A 17,243-nucleotide genomic window follows, 5' to 3' on the forward strand; every position below is an offset into this window, starting at 1 on the left:
TATAACTGCCGGCTTTGCAGCAACCTGAGCTGTAGTTCCAGCAGAACATATATTGTGTGTTTAGCAGCACCTTCGGGTTCAGCGGCTTGGATAGGAAATGATTACGCTGCAGAATCTCAAACAGACTGAGATGAGTCATGCCTGCTTTGTATTTCTTTTCTTTGCAGGTTATGTTGGAGTCGTAACAAAGAAAAGCGGTGCACGGTTCATCACAGGGCCGTATGAGGCAGCGATGAGTTGCTATCGGGTAAGTTTTGTGTGTGCATGTGTACTTTATTAAGAGTCCAATTGAACTGAAATATATCGCCCCCAAATCGCTCAAATGTCACATGATTTAGAACTATCCGGAAAGAAGACAATAATCTGTGGTCATTTTACATGTCAATGCTGCATATACATCTGGGTGAATATCGGCACTGCAGCGCGTAAAGTGAGCAGCAGGTTAATTGTGGTACAGTCAGAAATTATAGAATGTCCTCTGCAGCTTCCTTGTGACTTCCTGTTGGAGAGGAGTCCCAGCATGCTGTCAGTGGGTTATAATTTATATATGGATACATGTAAAATACATAGTGGTCTGACACTAAATCCAATAATGACAAAAATGCTTTTTATTTATTAATTCATTTTAAAGTTTTTAGTGTTTTTTTTTAGACAACTCCTAGACCGGACAACACTGTGTAGCAACCTGTCAATCACAAGGTAGCCACGCCCATTTTCTCACAGACTTCTATACAGTCTGACTCATTTTTTGCAACCAGAGGATCCGCCCCCTGCTGAGAGAGTTGGAGGGTTGAAAGTTAAAACGACATCAGCTACAATGTTGCAGTAAAGTCAGTGGGTGCAGCTTGTACTTTACTGTTCTGTCCACTTGGTGGTAGTGTTAGACTGCTGCTGTACAGTAGAAGACAGGCAGTATGTCCAAAGAACTTACACACGGTCTTGCTTGTGTGTCATCTGTACAAAACAAATGAGTGGATGAGACACGTGTCTAAAAACTGTTTGATTTGTTCTTCCACGTGTATTATTTTAGCTTTGAAGACATTTAGCTAATTGATACAAAAAGTCCAACGTAAAGGTTTTTCCTTTAACATCAACTGTGAACATTTCACAAAGAATTGAACCGATTTTTCAATTTATCCCTCAGATGGAAAGTTTGTACAGATGTACTCATTTGGTTTTATTGCCACGCGGCCTTTTGTTTGACTCCTACTGACGTCCGTGTCCGCTGAGATAATCGCTTCTTTACATCATCGTCGAACTGAGACCCCTCGCTGTTACATGCGACACTTATTCCACAAACTCCAGAGATTATCTCTTTGGAAATTTGGTACTTTATATGCAAAACCACTTCCTCTAAGAACATTGATACTTTGCAAAGTCATTTAAACATCAGCTCCACTTCATAGTGGAGCAATAACTGCAGGGTACTCAGGTTTGCATCAATAGTCTTTTGGCATGAATCCACAGGTTTAGAGAAGTCTTTTCTGCTGCCATTGGTACAGTATACCATTTCATCATACCAACAGAGAAGTGCTCTTAAAATATTCACAGTGGGTGAAATGCAATACGGTCGCTACCTGCTGTGTCTTTCACAGGCACTACAAGGCACTTCCCTTTTTTTTGGAAATGCTGTCTCATTTGCGCACTTCCCTTTGAGACCCGGCTTATAAAAGAAATTCTGGTGGCAGACGTACCATTTTATAATTCAGGATTACTTTTCACCTTTTATCATTTCCTCCACACAGTGACAGGTGGGTGTTGCAGTTATGGGTTTTTAGTTGTCTGTTTGAATATGTATGCATTGTGTTTTAAGCTTTTAACCCAAGAAATGTCTGTGCGATGACTGGGGAACAAGAAATTAGCCTTTCTCCAGGATGGAAATACGCTCGGTATTGTACTTCTGCAGTGTAGACAGAACGAGGATTAAGGATGACATTTCATATTGTTACCCACACCAAGTTGAAGTTCTGTCTTCATGCACGGAGAAGCAGTCATTGGCAATGACAATCTTAAGTCTCACACGCCCACCAACAATGCTAATTCAATTTTTTTTTTCGAGAAAGTAGAGTGCAGATCTCCACCAGGTGTGTCTGCTCCGACCACCGCTGTATTGTTTGTTTGAATGAAGTAAAAAGGCAGTAAAAGGCAGTAAAAAGTGTTTTCAGAAAATGTGAGTCACCGCAAAGAGGTCCTTGAACATGCAGCCATAACGGAGCAAATATTAATAACCAAAATGTTATGCAGTTTGCTGCAGCACAATGCGAGATGGAAAGGTCACTCTGCGATTGATCGCAGAGATAATAAAAAAGGAAAAGCGTTTTCGTGCTGTTTGAAGTGATCGTAGCTCTTACAGCTGTGAATATGAGAGCTACTTGGCCGGTGTGTATACATAATTGATCTGTCTGTCGTGCTCAGCAGCAGAGATGGTCATTTACAGGGAGTGTGTGCAGAGCTCTGCTGTTGAAACACTTTGTGGACAGGACTTCTTCTTTTCACCTTGTGTTTGTGTGTTATTGAACGTGTGAAGTACTCTCTGAGCTCTGAACTGCTGCAGCCAGTTGAAGCTACGGCAATGTCTTTTACATAGAAACGGTTATCTAAGGAGTTTTCCTCTTGTGGTGGACAGAGATAACGTGACACTAATACCAGCTATTTAAACTCTCCTTATCTACTGGAGGTATTCTGTAAACGTCTCCTTATCTCATTCCCACATTAGAGAGGACTTCTCTCTCTTTCGTTGGGTGAAGATATGTGGCATATTTCTTTTTATAATTCGATTTACGATGCATAGAAGCTCAGTTATTTGAGAGCCGGGGTGTCCGGTTGTGGGAGAAAACAAAACGTTCAGGCGTAAAGTTGTGTTGCCATAGCAAGAAGAGGGAGGAATCCCAGAGCTCCCCTGTGTGTGTGTGTGTGTGTGTGTGTGTGTGTGTGTGTGTGTGTGTGTGTGTGTGTGTGTGTGTGTGTGTGTGTGTGTGTGTGTGTGTGTGTGTGTGTGTGTGTGTGTGTGTGTGTGTGTGTGTGTGTGTGTGTGTGTGTGTGTGTGTGTGTGTGTGTGTGTGTGTGTGTGTGTGTGTGTGTGTGTGTGTGTGTGTGTGTGTGTGCGTGCGCGCGCGCCTCATTATTGCAAAAGATGTTATAGGAGAGATTTATTAGCTTCTTTCTTGCTGCTTGGGTTCACACACCTGAACACACATATATACATACACGAGCACACACATCCAGAAATATCAGTAAGTACACGGGAAAGATTCTGCAGGTCCAACGCAGGTGCTGAAATAAATTTTGGCTTGTAGCAAAGACGGATTGAACTGGTACACGAAGCACCTGGGAGGACATTGGTGGTGGTGGGGGGGGTGTCTTGGCCTAGATGCTCGGCTGCAGGGTAAACAGAGACAGGGAGAGCAGGATCAATAGGAGACAGAGTAGGAGGCGGCTGTAAATGATACATCTTATGGACTGGAGCAAAAGACAAAAAGTGAATAATCTCCAAATAAACTGAGTTTAAATCATTCAAACATCCATAATAATATTAGAATCAGCTGAGCCGTGTATATATTGTCCTGCAATGTGCACCGACAAATGCTCCTCCATGTGAAGCATTGTGGGACTCGCAGACGAGTGACGGTGAACAACTTATTTTATGATCAATCATGTTTCATGAAAAGCCGCATCAATTAACTTTTCTGCACAATTGGGGGATAATTATCTGTGGGTGTGTCACCACGCGTCTTATTTTCATTAGACGCTGTCATTTGACCCATTGTTCTTTTCAAATGATTGATGAGTGCGTTTCACTTGCCAGTGAGTTGTCAACACTGAGAAGTCGCGATAATACAAGTTGATCTGTAAATATAGGCGCAACTCAAACTGATTGCTTGATGCCTGTGTTTGTGGTGCTCATGACAAAATTGCACCAAATTCGACGGTTCTGGAGATATGCGCAGGACACACGGATAGTGTGTGTGCTTTATAGTTCGATGTTGATCAATGCAAAACAAAGCACAACATTTTGGAACAATATCTTCAACCCCTTCAGGTTCAGCAGGAGATAATTATGAGTGTGAACCCAAACGCACACAATTCCTTAACCGGCAGGGAACCTCAGAGACCCTGATCCTGAAAATATGTGAAAACCAAACGGCGGCCCAGATTTGCTGAGCCGCTGCAGAAAAATAATCAATAATTTACGCCTCATTTGCCCTCACATGGAGAGATGTTGATGTTTTTTTTTTCTCCGCATGGTTTCTAGCAGGTCAGAGGAATCATCTCGAGCTCTCTGCCTCTAATCTGCTCTCCTGTCAAACCTCATGTGCACTTTCTGCGTGTTTTCTTCATCTCCTGCTTGTTTCGTTTGATATCTGTGCTCTCAGTGAACATGCATACGATACTGTTTGGTTGTGTGTGTGTGTGTGTGTGTGTGTGTGTGATCGCTGCAGAAGTGCGGTTTGCAGGTCAGACGTAAGCACAAGAAATAGTTGTCATGATGTCAGCCTCACTTTTTCTTTTTCTTCCCCTCTCGTCTGTTTCATACGCTCGTGTTCAGAGCACATCGCTTGCTCTTATTTATTACCCATCCCTCCCCAGCGCTCTGCTGCTCGTACTTTGTTCTTCTCTCATCCTTTTTCTAGAATTCTCTTTTGCTCATCGCTTCATGTCCTCTCTTTCCTCCCCTTGCTTGTCTACATGTTGCACTCCCTGCCTTTTGATTTCTCCATCTCTTCCCACTTCCACCCCCCTCTTCTCTCTCCTTCCACAGTAGCGCTTCAGATGAGCAGTGAGGAGGAGATTGCTCCTCCGGTCTCTGCAGTCATTTCGTGGTCTGATTTAAAGAACTGTGATGTGATGGGAGGCAAGTGAGGCAGAGAGGGGGGGGGGGAGTCGCGACAGGAGAGAGAAACAACAAAAGTTGAAACAAAGAACAAAGGGAAAAACAAAAAGGGGGTGAAAAAGGGAACCAGCGAGGAACAAAGTGAGTGAGTGCAAAGGGCATGTTTGCTGTTTACCATTGTTTGTGCAAGAGAGCGATGTGAAAATCAGCGAGCCGAGCCGCACTATGGAGAGGAGGCAACATCCCTCTGTCTGCAGCATGAACACTTCCTCATGATGACTATCAACAAGCCGTCCTCAGAGCTGTTGGTATTTTGCTCTTTTTATACTTCAACTCCCGCCGAGTTAGCGGAAGTTTGTCAAAAGGTCAACATCAGTTGGTTTGCCTCTCGGCAATGCGATGATGCAAATGGCTCACATATAGATAAACTCAGCAGCAGCAGCAGCTTTATCTGATTTGTTAATGAGCGAGCCGTTTGGCCTGTGCTTGTGAGTGACGGGGCTCATTAGTGCAGGTGACACGCGTCGGGCCCCACTTCCCAATCAGTTCTCGGTGCAGATGGAAACAGAAAGGCACGTCGTGGTCAGGGCGGTATGGTCAAGCGTTCTGCAACAGATTAACACGGTGCTGGCAGACCCTGAAAAAGGATTAATTCATGTTAACGGAAGACCTACGATACATACGGTTAAACACTGCATTTCAATTGTTGTTCATCGAGATTTTTGACCATCTTTGGGCTTCTTGTGAAGATCAGAGTGAGAGAAATGGTACATGCACTATATTGTCTGAGGTTGTTTTGACCTTTGGTTGAGTGTACGGTTTATTCACAGTTTCAAAACTTGCTTTTATTGTATTCTTTCCGACAGTCCTGACTATTTTTACTGCCAATCGCCTTGTATTCTCTTGAACAGATAAACCAGCCATTTAGAAGAGATTATTAAACAAAAGATGAAATAAAAGACTGGGATAAATTCTGCAAATATTATTAGGTGCCCCAAATAAAATCTCTGATTGATTGCAAACTCATTCTGAGCCAAATAGCTCCTGTATAGTAAGAACTACAGTCTATTCTTCAATTCAGCCTTCCAGTTGTGCATTATTTAAAGTTATCTGTACGTCTGCGTCTCTCTACACTAAAATGACCTCTGACGGAGAGGGCCCATCTGCATTTCTAGAATTTGTGAAAACTCCTGATCGCACGGGGGAAAAAACACTGTTAGCTCTGTCAGCGCTTTTGCTCAGTCGTCGCCATGTTGACTGCATCTTAAAGACAATCCCACAATCGTAGAGATGCTCTAAATCTGGAATGAAGCACCTTCAGATAGTTCTAGTGTAACTTTACATGACTTTTACTCTGACTTTGAGCTTCGAGTCTCTCTTCCTGTCCCTGTGTGAGTGAGTGAGTGTTGCCAAATGTCCAGACCATCTGTTGGTGAACCCCAGGTCACCTCCTGCCAGGAGCATCTGGATGGAGAGCATGAAGCATGAGCTTTTACTCACGAGCATACCTGCATCACGTGACTGCATCAATCACCGCATTACCTCCCCAATCTACCTTTTTGAAGGCAAAAAATGTTAAAATATCACAGATTACCTCCACTCAATCTGAGATATATATATATTATTTTTAATGGAATTAAAATGATTAGCAAGTGTCCGTGTGTTTGAAAGCGATGAACAAGACTGTCCTCCCAGGAAGAACGACATCATCCGTTGTTTCAGCAAGTGCCTAACAATTATGTATGTTTAAGTGACAGAGGCGTAGGAATTATGACGGGAACAATTATGACGGGAAGCCAGGTGACGTTTTTACCGGGTAAATTGGATGGGTCAACAAAACATTGGCCTTCAAACTGACATGACCCCAATCATTCCCTCACCTTAACTCCATGTTTATTGTTGCAACCATGATGATGGAGGTCCCTTAACCGAAACCACAATGTTTCTGTAACCATGAATACGGTTTATTTTTAACCCTTATGGAAGGCACAGACAAATGATGACGTCCTGCCAATAGGGGGCGTCGGATCAGAAGATGTCATAGAGGGTGTGGACTAAAGACGTATTTCGCCATTTAATCTGCAGGACTAAAGACAATGTTGGAATAAAGACGAACTATATGTATGTGCTTAAGCAGCTGCTTTGTCCTCACCATCTAGCTCAGTGTGTTCATAGGTGATCTATTCTGGCCTATTCCTTTTTTTTTTGATGACGCCTCTCTGTCTTAACGCTTTGCTTTGCCATCACTTTTAGCAAACAACTTCCCAGTTCTTGTCGTTCCGCGCACGACAGAACAGACGGCATGCCGACTGGCACAGCTGTGAATGCGAAGAATGAAGACGAAGGTGTCGCAGTGCTCAGCAGAATGTTGTGCATGTGGATCATTGACATTGTTGCAAACGTAGAACACAGATCTGCAGTCATAGTTCTTCATACAGTTGTCTATATAAAACACCAAAACACACGGTCAATACTCACCAGTGCATGGACACTGAAATACATCATCATCATCAAAGCTGATATGTGAGTGTACTGTATGTATGTTTATGCTCTACTGCAAGGTCGGACAGGAAATCGGACTGCTACTGGTTCTTTAAGGTCGTTGGAAAAAACGTTCCATCCCACTCTCTTCCCTCCTTAATTTGCTGTCACTCTCCTCATCTCTCTCCACCGTTCTCTCCCTTGACCAGTGCTGGAGGTCTGGGTAAAGCTCTGCTGTCTGTCCTGGTCTCTATAATTAGTGTTAGACCCTGTCTTCCTCTTTTCAAAGCGGGTAAACTGAATTGCTTGCAACAGCACTATTGTCCCCCCCAAATCTGAGCCAGCATTTCTCATGTTGCTCAAGTCCAGTGTGTGAACCCCTCCACGCTACCCCTGTTACCATCTTTCCATTTTCTCACTTCCCTTTCGTTCTACTTGGCTGCTCATGTTTTAGTTGGCCCTTGCCCAATTAAAGCATTGATTTTCTCCACAAGCTCTTGAGATCCTCTCATTCTTTCCCTCTCTTTGCAGTTCTTTTGTTTCTTTGATCCACATTTTCTCCTTTGTTTTAGTCACTAGCTTTCAATCAGTCCACGCATCCTTTGTTTTTCCTCCAGCATCACTTTCTCTATTCCTCCCCGTCATCTTTCCTTGCTGTTTCTCTCTCTTTTTTCTCTCTTACTCCCTCGTTTTCTGTCCTTCATGTTTGTTTAATTAGGTCGCTGATTGTCCTGTGATGTGTGGACTGAATAGAGAAGTTGTCACAAGAGGTCAGTTCTGGATCACTGCCTCCTCCATAAACAACTCAGACACACACACACTCCTACTCACAGTGGGAGTTTATTGCATCGCATCACACTTGGGGGTTGATTCACCAAACTGGCTGGAAATTACCTCAAGGGCCACACACCTTTAAGGGACTAAATAGTTTTGAATTAAGAGAAGTGAGCCATTTAAAAACTAGAAAGGTGCACTCGGTAGAGGGAAGATCTCTGCCAGGTGTGTCTGGAATGCCCACAGCTGTAATGTTTGTAATGGGGCTTCTTATTAAAAGTAGCGAGTTCGGAGTCAGCAGGCAGTTAGTGGCACTTTAAATCAGGCGATAAAAGGTGTTTTGAGAAAGTCGCTGCAACCACGAGAGGTCCAACAACATGCACGCAATAACTGGCCACCCGAAATATTATGCAATTTGCTGCTGCAGAATGCGAATTTATCAATGGACAGACACAGAGGTGCACACTCACTCACAAACGCGACAGATCGCATGATCCTCCTGGCAAAGATAATGAACAAATCACCTCCTGATTTTTTGATATTTTGTGACACCGCTATCAATGATGATTGACTTAAAATTGTTCCAGCACCGACTTCGTTCAGCTGTTAGAAGGTAAACTGGTGAACAGCGCATGTCGCAAGTCTACGAGGCAATTTCACACATAGATGTTGCCTCCACCTAGGTGGTTGCATTGCAGCCATAAAAGGAAGTTTAACGCTTGCACCAACTGTTTAAAAAAACTGCATCCTCCACAGTGTCGTAACAGGGCGACGCACAGCAACCTCACAGCTGGCTCAAATCCTTTTTGTGACAGGAAAGGAGTCGTTCTGGTGTAAACGTTTACCGAGACTGGAACAGACACAACGTTGCTGCACTGCTCGCTGGGCAACTGGAACGACACTACAAAATAAAACGCCGCGGTTAAAACGAAAGTGACGCTGGCTGCAAAGTACCACAAAGATGTGAAAATGGCAGCAGTCTTCATTCATGATTACAAATGAATTTAAAGCATCCAGTTAGGAGAAAATACTTGTCGTCATTCATCTCTCTGCAAAGTGTGTTTATATGCCATGAGCTTGGTCAATAAGTCCTTCTTTATGGTTCAGTCTTTCCCTTCCGTCAGGCCTAATTAGCAGCCATTGTCTACTTGCATTGTTTCGGTTCAGCTCACACCGAGCACCTTTTCTGCCCATAGTAACCTTTTAATAAAGGAAGTGTAAACCACCGAACATCCTGCAGAAGCTCTGTAGCGCTTCCCCTTCATCTTCATCTGCAAATAACTTTTAGGTGGTGTAACTTACAAATGCAAATCTTCAGAATTTTTTTCTCTTTCCGTTTGTCTCTCTCGCTCTCTCGCTCGCTCTCCCCCCTTCCTGTCTGTTCTTAATCAGACCTTGACTTCCTCATTGATCCCTCTGTCACTTACTGTCCCACTGGTCTAGTGGTGATTTGATAGATGGACGTGCCAGGCGGTGCATCGATCATCAGGCTTTGATCTGTTGTCAGTCACATGTTAGCCGGGCCCGCTCAGCACGCCGACTGAGAAGACTCTTGTGTGTTGGTGTCGTCTCTTTTCACCAACGATCTATTTGTTGCTCTCTTTAACGTAGCAGACATCAGCATACCACAGCATTGCATTGGCTCACATGGGCCTACATGGATGAAACAGCTGTGAGGCATGCTGACTCGTAATTAGTTTGCACATAATGGCGGCTTGGACCACATCCATCCATCCTATTTGTCATCGATGCCCGTATGCCAATTGGAAATAACACAAAACGTTGTTGTGATTTGCAGCCAAGAGGCTTAACTTAAAGTCCTCTATGTTGCCCAACAGCGTATAAACATAATTATAAGTCAAAACTCCACCTAAAATTGAAATAAAAAGAAAACAAAGGGAACATTTTTGAACAAACAAGTTCTTTGTCATAGACTTTAAGGTGTCTGTTTACAGGGTTTTGTACTCGTGACTTGGAAGATATGTGATCACTGCAGCGGGGCGCTCTATTACATTTGCATCGTCACTGCATACGTCTCCTGTCACAGTGCTTATGTGGGTGTGTGCTTGCGTACCACCCACGGAAGTCAGGCTCATGCGTTACATATTTCACCTGCAGGATTTCTTCAACATATTACTGGATACGTTGCTACTTATGTTTCATTTGAACTACAATCCTGTGAAAGCTGATCAACCCTTGTTGTTATGACTGTGGCTCATATTCTTTGAGACAGTATATGTTGTTCTTACTAGATCTGCAGTAGCAGGAGATAATATTGCAGAGAGGTCCATGAAATACTGCACTACTGCAATTTCAACTTCTTATCATTACACAGAGTACATGTCATGAGACAACAAAATGGACTTTAGCATCCAAACAGAAAGGTAAAGTGCAGAGTACACCGAATGAGCAGTAATATCTAACTAAGCAAGGAATCTGTGTGTTCTTCACATATCTCCAGAACGGTTCCTACGATCTACTTCACACTTGGCGGGTGTGTTACTGGGGACCTGGTGGAGTGCGCTGTCGGAATTTGGTGCAAATTGTCCGTTCTGACCTTGAGTAGCTGTGACTTTTGTGAGTTATGCAACTTCATATCATGGCAGGCGTGTTGCTCCGAAGGGAGCGCAGTGTCGAGTGCGAAGGCCGATTATTCAGCCCGTTCTGAGCGGACATGTTTTCAGTGGGCACTGCATATAGAGAATGAAATGAAAGTGGAAGATATAAATACACCATGAACAGCATGAAACACAGGCAACAGTTACAATAAGCAGTCCAGGTACAAGTGGTGCAGGTGCAGAAGTACGAGAAATGTAAACAGTAGATGCAGAATAAACAGCTGGAGAGATGATAGGAACACGGTGGTAGCAATAACGATCTGACAATTTTGCAGTCCTGTGGCAGTGCACACATGCATGTTTACGGCTGATGTGAATCTGGGCATGAATTTTGACTTTTTCACATGCCACGTTTTTCGGCATTCACAGCAAACACCAAAAAAGCAATTGGTGGGTAGTATCTGTCCTCGTTTATTCTCCCCTCCCTCTGACTCTATGAGGCCTCTCCCTCCCTCCCTCCCTCTCGCTATCATTCGTCTTGCTGCATTGCGAACCCCAGCAGCTGGTTGAGAATCCCCACAGAGCTGTTTCAGCTGCAACATGCACATTTGTCAGTTGTTTTTGTAATTATTACGACTGTATGTGTGTTTGTGTCTGCTTTAGCCCTGCGTCCATTCGCAATTTGAAAAGAGGGGGAAAAGGGCCAGCCCTCTAACAAATTGCACATAAACAAATAGAAGCAGGCCATTGGTTGAGCCGCTGCCAACATCTTTTAAAAGTGAAGGAGAAAGAGAGCATGAGGGAGAGATAGAGAAAGGAGTCTGTATGAAGGGTGCATTCCTTTCCACATAATCAGGTTTGATTCAGCTTGTATCATATCTCTTTCCTCCTCTTCCTCTTTCTCACCATCTCTTCCTCTCCATCAGCATGAGACTTCTCACAGCAAGCGTCAGGACTCTGGCATCGTCATCTCTCTGACACAGTGGACGAGAAACGGAGATTGCGTGAGTCATGAAACAGGCGGAAGAGAGGGCAACAAGTTCACGGACATTTCTTTGTAACTTTAGTCAAATTATGATTATGACTTTCGGCTCAGCCGCCGTCAGACTTACTGGAACAAGACGTGAAGCGGTGAAACCTGAGCTGACACCGTACAAACAAAAACGTTGAAATGGACACCAAGAAAACATGTGATTTTATCATAATAATGACAATACAGGTTAATATAATTTAAAGACATGTATATAAACAGCCAGAAGTTGAAAATAAATGCACAACCGACAAAACAAAAGCACAAATAAATCCTTCTGTTATTTATTTCAAGTGGCACAGAGACGAGAGGGGATTTATTGCAATGGAGTGTGTGTGTGTGTGTGTGTGTGTGTGTGTGATTTATGTCCCCACAGTGCGGGGAACAGGTCCTTCAAATGAAAGTAGGACAGCAGAAATATGGCAGGCAGGGAGGTTCTCCGGTGACAATGTTAAGAGAGAGCGGATCACGACAGCGGCGTGTTCAGCCAGGCACAATGAGGCAGAAATATGGCTGAGAAATGATTCCCAGTGAAACATAAGCTTGTTTGTCATCAGTTCTTTATAGTGTGTGTACGGACAAACACACAGAACACAAATATAATAGATTCAGATTCACAGGCGCAATTGAACGATTATCCGAAATTCGTGAGCCATTCTTAGACCAAAGTAACAATAATAAGTGGCACGTGTTAGATTTCAAATCGCTCTGATAAAACGAGACTTCTCCGCCTGTGTTGCTTTGTGCAGCACAGCTGAAACCAGGTCATCTTGTTTTCTTTGTGGTAAATGTATAGCTGCACGCAGACGCAGATACGCCGGTCGCTAAAGCACGCTGATGGCGTTCTCTAACCAATGCTCAATACGCAATCAATACCGTCGTATCGCCGTAACCTCCACGTGCTCCTCGTTTACAGTTGTGGCCTATGACGCTGTGAAGTCGGTTGGAATTTGAATGTCGGAGCCACGTTCACCGTCTCACGGTTAGCTCCACTGGGAACAGACGCCACCAGAACAATAGCGGCACACGTGATGCTCGCATTTAATAAGAGGAAGCCGGGGCTCTCCAAGTTGTTCTCTGTATCCCTGACTCCGATAAGAGAGTCTGGTCAGCCTCCGACTAGAATAGGGCCCATTTAAAAGATGCAAGTGAGGAGCAGAGCGTAGAGGGGCAGCCTGTGATGATTGAAATGCCCTGCGGAGCTGAGATAAGAGTTGAGAAAGAAATAGCGGTAAACACTACGGGGAGCCCACTCGAAGAACATTTCCCCCACATTTATTCAAAACTTCCTCTTTGAGGAATATATTAAATGCTCAAGGGCACATCAGTAAGACCTTAAGTTCTGTGAAATTATTTAGAAATGTAGAAGAAAAGGCGCGGCATAAAAAATAAGTTGTTTTTGTAAGATTAGCAAAGCAAAAATAGTTTTGCTTATAAGAGGGGCTGGTTCGAAGGGAATGAGTTTCCCTTCAACCAGCAGTGATCCACTCTTATAAGAAGAATATGAAGGATTTGAGTTTTGTCACATCGTTTCTTAATTATTACATCAATACAACACACTGTATGTAACTTCTCAGGAATTATGAAAAACTCATTCATGTGCATACTGACCGCCACACATTTTTGAAAGGATTTCATAAGATATTTGAGGATTTTCTCCACTTTGAATCATATGATCCTACAAAAGAATATAAGTCTCTTTCATTGGATTAGCCAGAGTCTCACTCTGCAGCTAATATGTCGCTGGATACTGAGTTCATGTTGGAGCGGAGGAATGTAGTTCTTACAATGATATGAGATTGGATTATTCTAATGCGGTGTAGGGCTGCAGCTAAAAAATCCTTCCATTGTTGATTAATCAGTCTGTTATGTTCTCAATTTATCAGTTGATTGTTCAGAAAATGTCAGAAAATATTCATAATTTCTTTAAACCCAAGTTGCCATGTTCACATGCTGAAATGCTAAATTCAATGCTTGTTTTATTTGCTGACCAACAGTCCAAAACTCCAGAACAAAGACATTCAGTTAAATGACATAGAAGACTAAGAAATTCAACAAGTATTCACATGGGAGGAGCTTGATTCTTTTTGGAGTTTTTGCTGGAAAAATAGTTAACAATTGATGGATTATTGTATAGGTACAGATTAATTTTCTAATTGATTAATTTACTAATTGTTTAAGCTCTTAACTATAATGATACAGCTTGATGTTATAGTTATAGGGGTGAAGTGAACGAATGCCTCCAGCTGCTCTGCCATCACCTCTCTCCTCTCGAATGCTTCCCCCCCCCTCTTTTCTCTTACCATTGTGACCAAGCAGTACTCGTCTTTTCTTTTTGACCCATCTTGTGGAATCTGCTGCATCACTGAAGACAAACCGTTCAAGTCTAAAGTGACAACAGTCCCCTCCCTCCCTCCCCCTCCTCGCAGCCCACACAGGCACTGGCCTCTTCCACGGCAGAGACTCTCACACACTGATGCGGGCAGGGCTTGACATGCAAATATAGCCTGAGTAGGCGGCAGCCTGCGAGCAGAGTGCGCAGCAATGTGAGGACTCTCACAAGCCCCGCCCACAGAAGCCAGTTGCTAAGCAACCCCGCCCGCAAGGGCGGGGGGGGGGGCCGTGAATTCAACAACTGTTGACTGAATCTGAGCTCTCACTGTGTGAATGCGAGTCGGCCGGCGAGCGCAGTCAGCGAGGGAGGGAAAGAGCGTGAGGTGCAGAGTCTGTGCTTGTGTGTGTGTGTGTGTGTGTGTGCAAGCGAGTGTGTGTGTGTGTGTGTGTGTGTGTGTGAGAGAGACGCCCGGCAGCCGGTGCAGTGTTTTTAAAGTGAACGATACATCCGCTCCTCTGCCTCTCTACTTTGGACTAAACCACGAACAAGGACTCACCCTTTGGACTATCCTGACTCCACTTGCCTTTAAAGGGAACACCTGTGTGTGTGTGTGTGTGTGTGTGTGTGCGCCTGTGTGTGTGTGTGCGCCTGTGTGTGTGTGTGAGAGCCGAGACAACGGACTTAGCCCCGGTGAACAGTGGATGACTTCAGTGGACGAGGGTTTCGCTGGTGGGAAGAGGGGGACTGCCGACCATGGACTCCCCTCACCAGTAAACTGGGTAAGCAAACCAGACTGCACGCAACCAGCTGGAAAAATAGGGCTGATGAGAGACCACTTGACAGAATGAGAACAAAACAGAGACTCAATAGGGGGACGTGAGGGCTTTGGTGAAAGAGAGGCGTAAACATTAAGGAAGCAGGGATAGTTTGTATGTGAAGGGGTGAGTTAAAAAAGGGGGGCAATCCGACAGCTGTGCAGAGTCCATTGTCCCCCCCAGTTGTGTGTGTGTGTGTGTGTTGACCCCTGCCTCACAGCCTCCCTGTCTGTCTCGCTCGGCTGTCCTCGCGCTGCTCTGTCCCGTCCCTTCTCATCCCCGTCTGCTCTCCAATGCGCCCCCTGACCACCGTTTCCTCTCCCGGCCTCAGTCGCCCGGTGGCTCATCGGTTGCGGCTCAACATCTCTCTGATGGTAATGGGACTAATTGGAAAGCATCTGTGTCCACAAGGAGAAGGCAATGACAGGGCGAGTGAGATCAAAAGACGTGTGCGGGGAACCGGGCGCATAGCACGTCCAAGTACGGACAGGACGGGAAGGACGGAGGAATAGCGTCGGTCTGCTGTCTGATGGGAGAATGATGTTTGGCACTTAGATATAAGAGCGTAGGCTGTGATTCATCACGTGTTTTTAAACATCTTCACTGTAAATACTCCCGCTCATTACGCTCGTTAGGTGTAAATCAAGTTATTCCAGTCTGCTAATTCAGGCCGCAGTTCAGAGAAAAAGGGGAAGTTTATACCAAAACAATCCCGTTGTGTTTTGAACCGACTCCACACAACAGGGCTGAGGAATGATTTTTTTTTTTTTTTTTTGCTGTTGCAAATAATATCACAGTAAACAATAAAAAATAATGTGGGGGGGGGGGTGGAGTTTTACGGTAATGAGATCATCGAGAGAATTTAGGAGATCTAAATGTACAATGTAACGGATACTTATTGTACCTTGTGATATCCGTTCATTGGTCCAGAAATAGAAAGGCAAGGTGAGTTTTATTTCTATTGTGAGGACGTCAATGGCAACACGTGACGACGAGTCGTTTTGAATGCTCCTGTTCTGTGGCTGGACATTACATAACCAGATTAACTCTTCTTCATCCGAGCAGGAAATTCTCTGTCGAATTGTCTCGAGCAACAACAACAACAAATACAAAAAACTTCTCGTCGTCCACTAAAGACACTTTGCTTACGGTGATGTAGTTATCGCTTTTTCCCCCCCAGTTTTTTGATAATGTTTCCTTTAACAAGATCGACATTCAGCCAAGCGTCTTTGACAGTGCAGCAGTGTGTACACCAGGACTAGAATAACTAGATTAGCATGCAGTGCTGAGCTGTACAGGGTGAATGGAGGCTAATCTGCATGAGTTTAGAACAGTCACTCCTTTCTATGATGTCCGTCATACAACACATTGCTACTGAGAGAGAAGAAAGACTAATCCCCAGACGAAACAAACGATTATCTTTAACACGCTCACATCTTCCTCAAGTCATTTATTGTCTCCGAACTTCTTTATAGTTGTTTCTCCTTTTTTTTTTAATTTTTTTTTTTTTTAAGAAAATATTTAAAGTTGTTTTTGCCGCAGAATTCCAAATCACAAAAATTCACAGGCAACGGCTGAAAGGGGGGCCAGGTCCCGACCACCTGCTGAGGGGTCTGCCACTAACCCACCCTGAAAATGCCCCCATTCAACGGCCGGCAGCAGGAGAGCCAACAAACGGGCTCTTAAGAGAAAGACAAAGCACTTTGTGAAAGACTTTCTTTTCTTTTCATGAGTTTGATGACACGGAGAGGACAATCGGCGCGCTAGACACAACACACTTTGGCTGATAGAGGACAACATTTGAACGATGTGCAGCTAAATGTGAGTCGGGCGTTGTGCGACGATGAAGCTAATTTGACGAATCTTTCTCTGACCGTAATCATTAGCAGCAGCTCCATTGAGCTGTCGTACGCTGCCTGCTGGAGTCTGCTATAAACGAAGCACAGTCATGACCTTAGTTTCCCTTCTAAGGGTTAATGCTGACTCCCTTGTTTTGACGTGAAGAAGGAGCACTTTTTGTTGAAACAAACTGCAGGTAGTTGCCAAACTGAACAAAGAGCTCAAAACAGGTGTTTGGCACACAGAGATGCACGTGCACTTATAACCCAACATGCACCTGCCTGCCTGGTAGGACAGCTTCTCTAAATTACATTTCAATATGTCAGTGATACTGTGAGGCCGACATTTGGGTTTTTGGAACGCGTGCGCCGACAAACAGGTCGGTGAAAATTAGTCGAGACCGCAGAGAATACCGCTGGAGGGCTTTGCCACCCAAAAGTTAAAATATTTTTGCCGTTTCACAGGAGAAAGTTGCTTCAGTTTAGAATATAATATTTAGAGAAAGCTGCATTTTATATACATACATTACTAGAATAATACTTAGCATCTTATGTAGTAGATGCTGAATGTTTTTATTTCA

The 17,243-nt window shown here is 44.1% G+C and overlaps 1 protein-coding gene across 4 annotated transcripts in view; it reads left to right on the forward strand.

Annotated features, from left to right (window-relative positions):
* Positions 1-214: 214 nt before the first annotated feature.
* The window catches only part of rab11fip4b (RAB11 family interacting protein 4 (class II) b), a 33,636-nt gene continuing 16,607 nt past the window's right edge, over positions 215-17,243 (forward strand). For 2 of the 4 annotated variants that reach the window (XM_079278459.1, XM_079278461.1), the window contains exon 1: positions 14,361-14,788. In XM_079278459.1, the coding sequence (XP_079134585.1) occupies positions 14,711-14,788 (78 nt within the window). In that variant the 5' untranslated portion in view covers positions 14,361-14,710. Of the gene's footprint in view, positions 248-1,686; positions 1,752-14,360; positions 14,789-17,243 lie in introns of those variants that run through there. The other 2 variants (XM_079278460.1, XM_079278462.1) reach the window with 2 other exon arrangements.

The sequence above is a fragment of the Melanostigma gelatinosum genome (assembly GCF_949748355.1).
Source record: "Melanostigma gelatinosum genome assembly, chromosome: 11".
Classification (NCBI taxonomy): Eukaryota; Metazoa; Chordata; class Actinopteri; order Perciformes; family Zoarcidae; genus Melanostigma; species Melanostigma gelatinosum.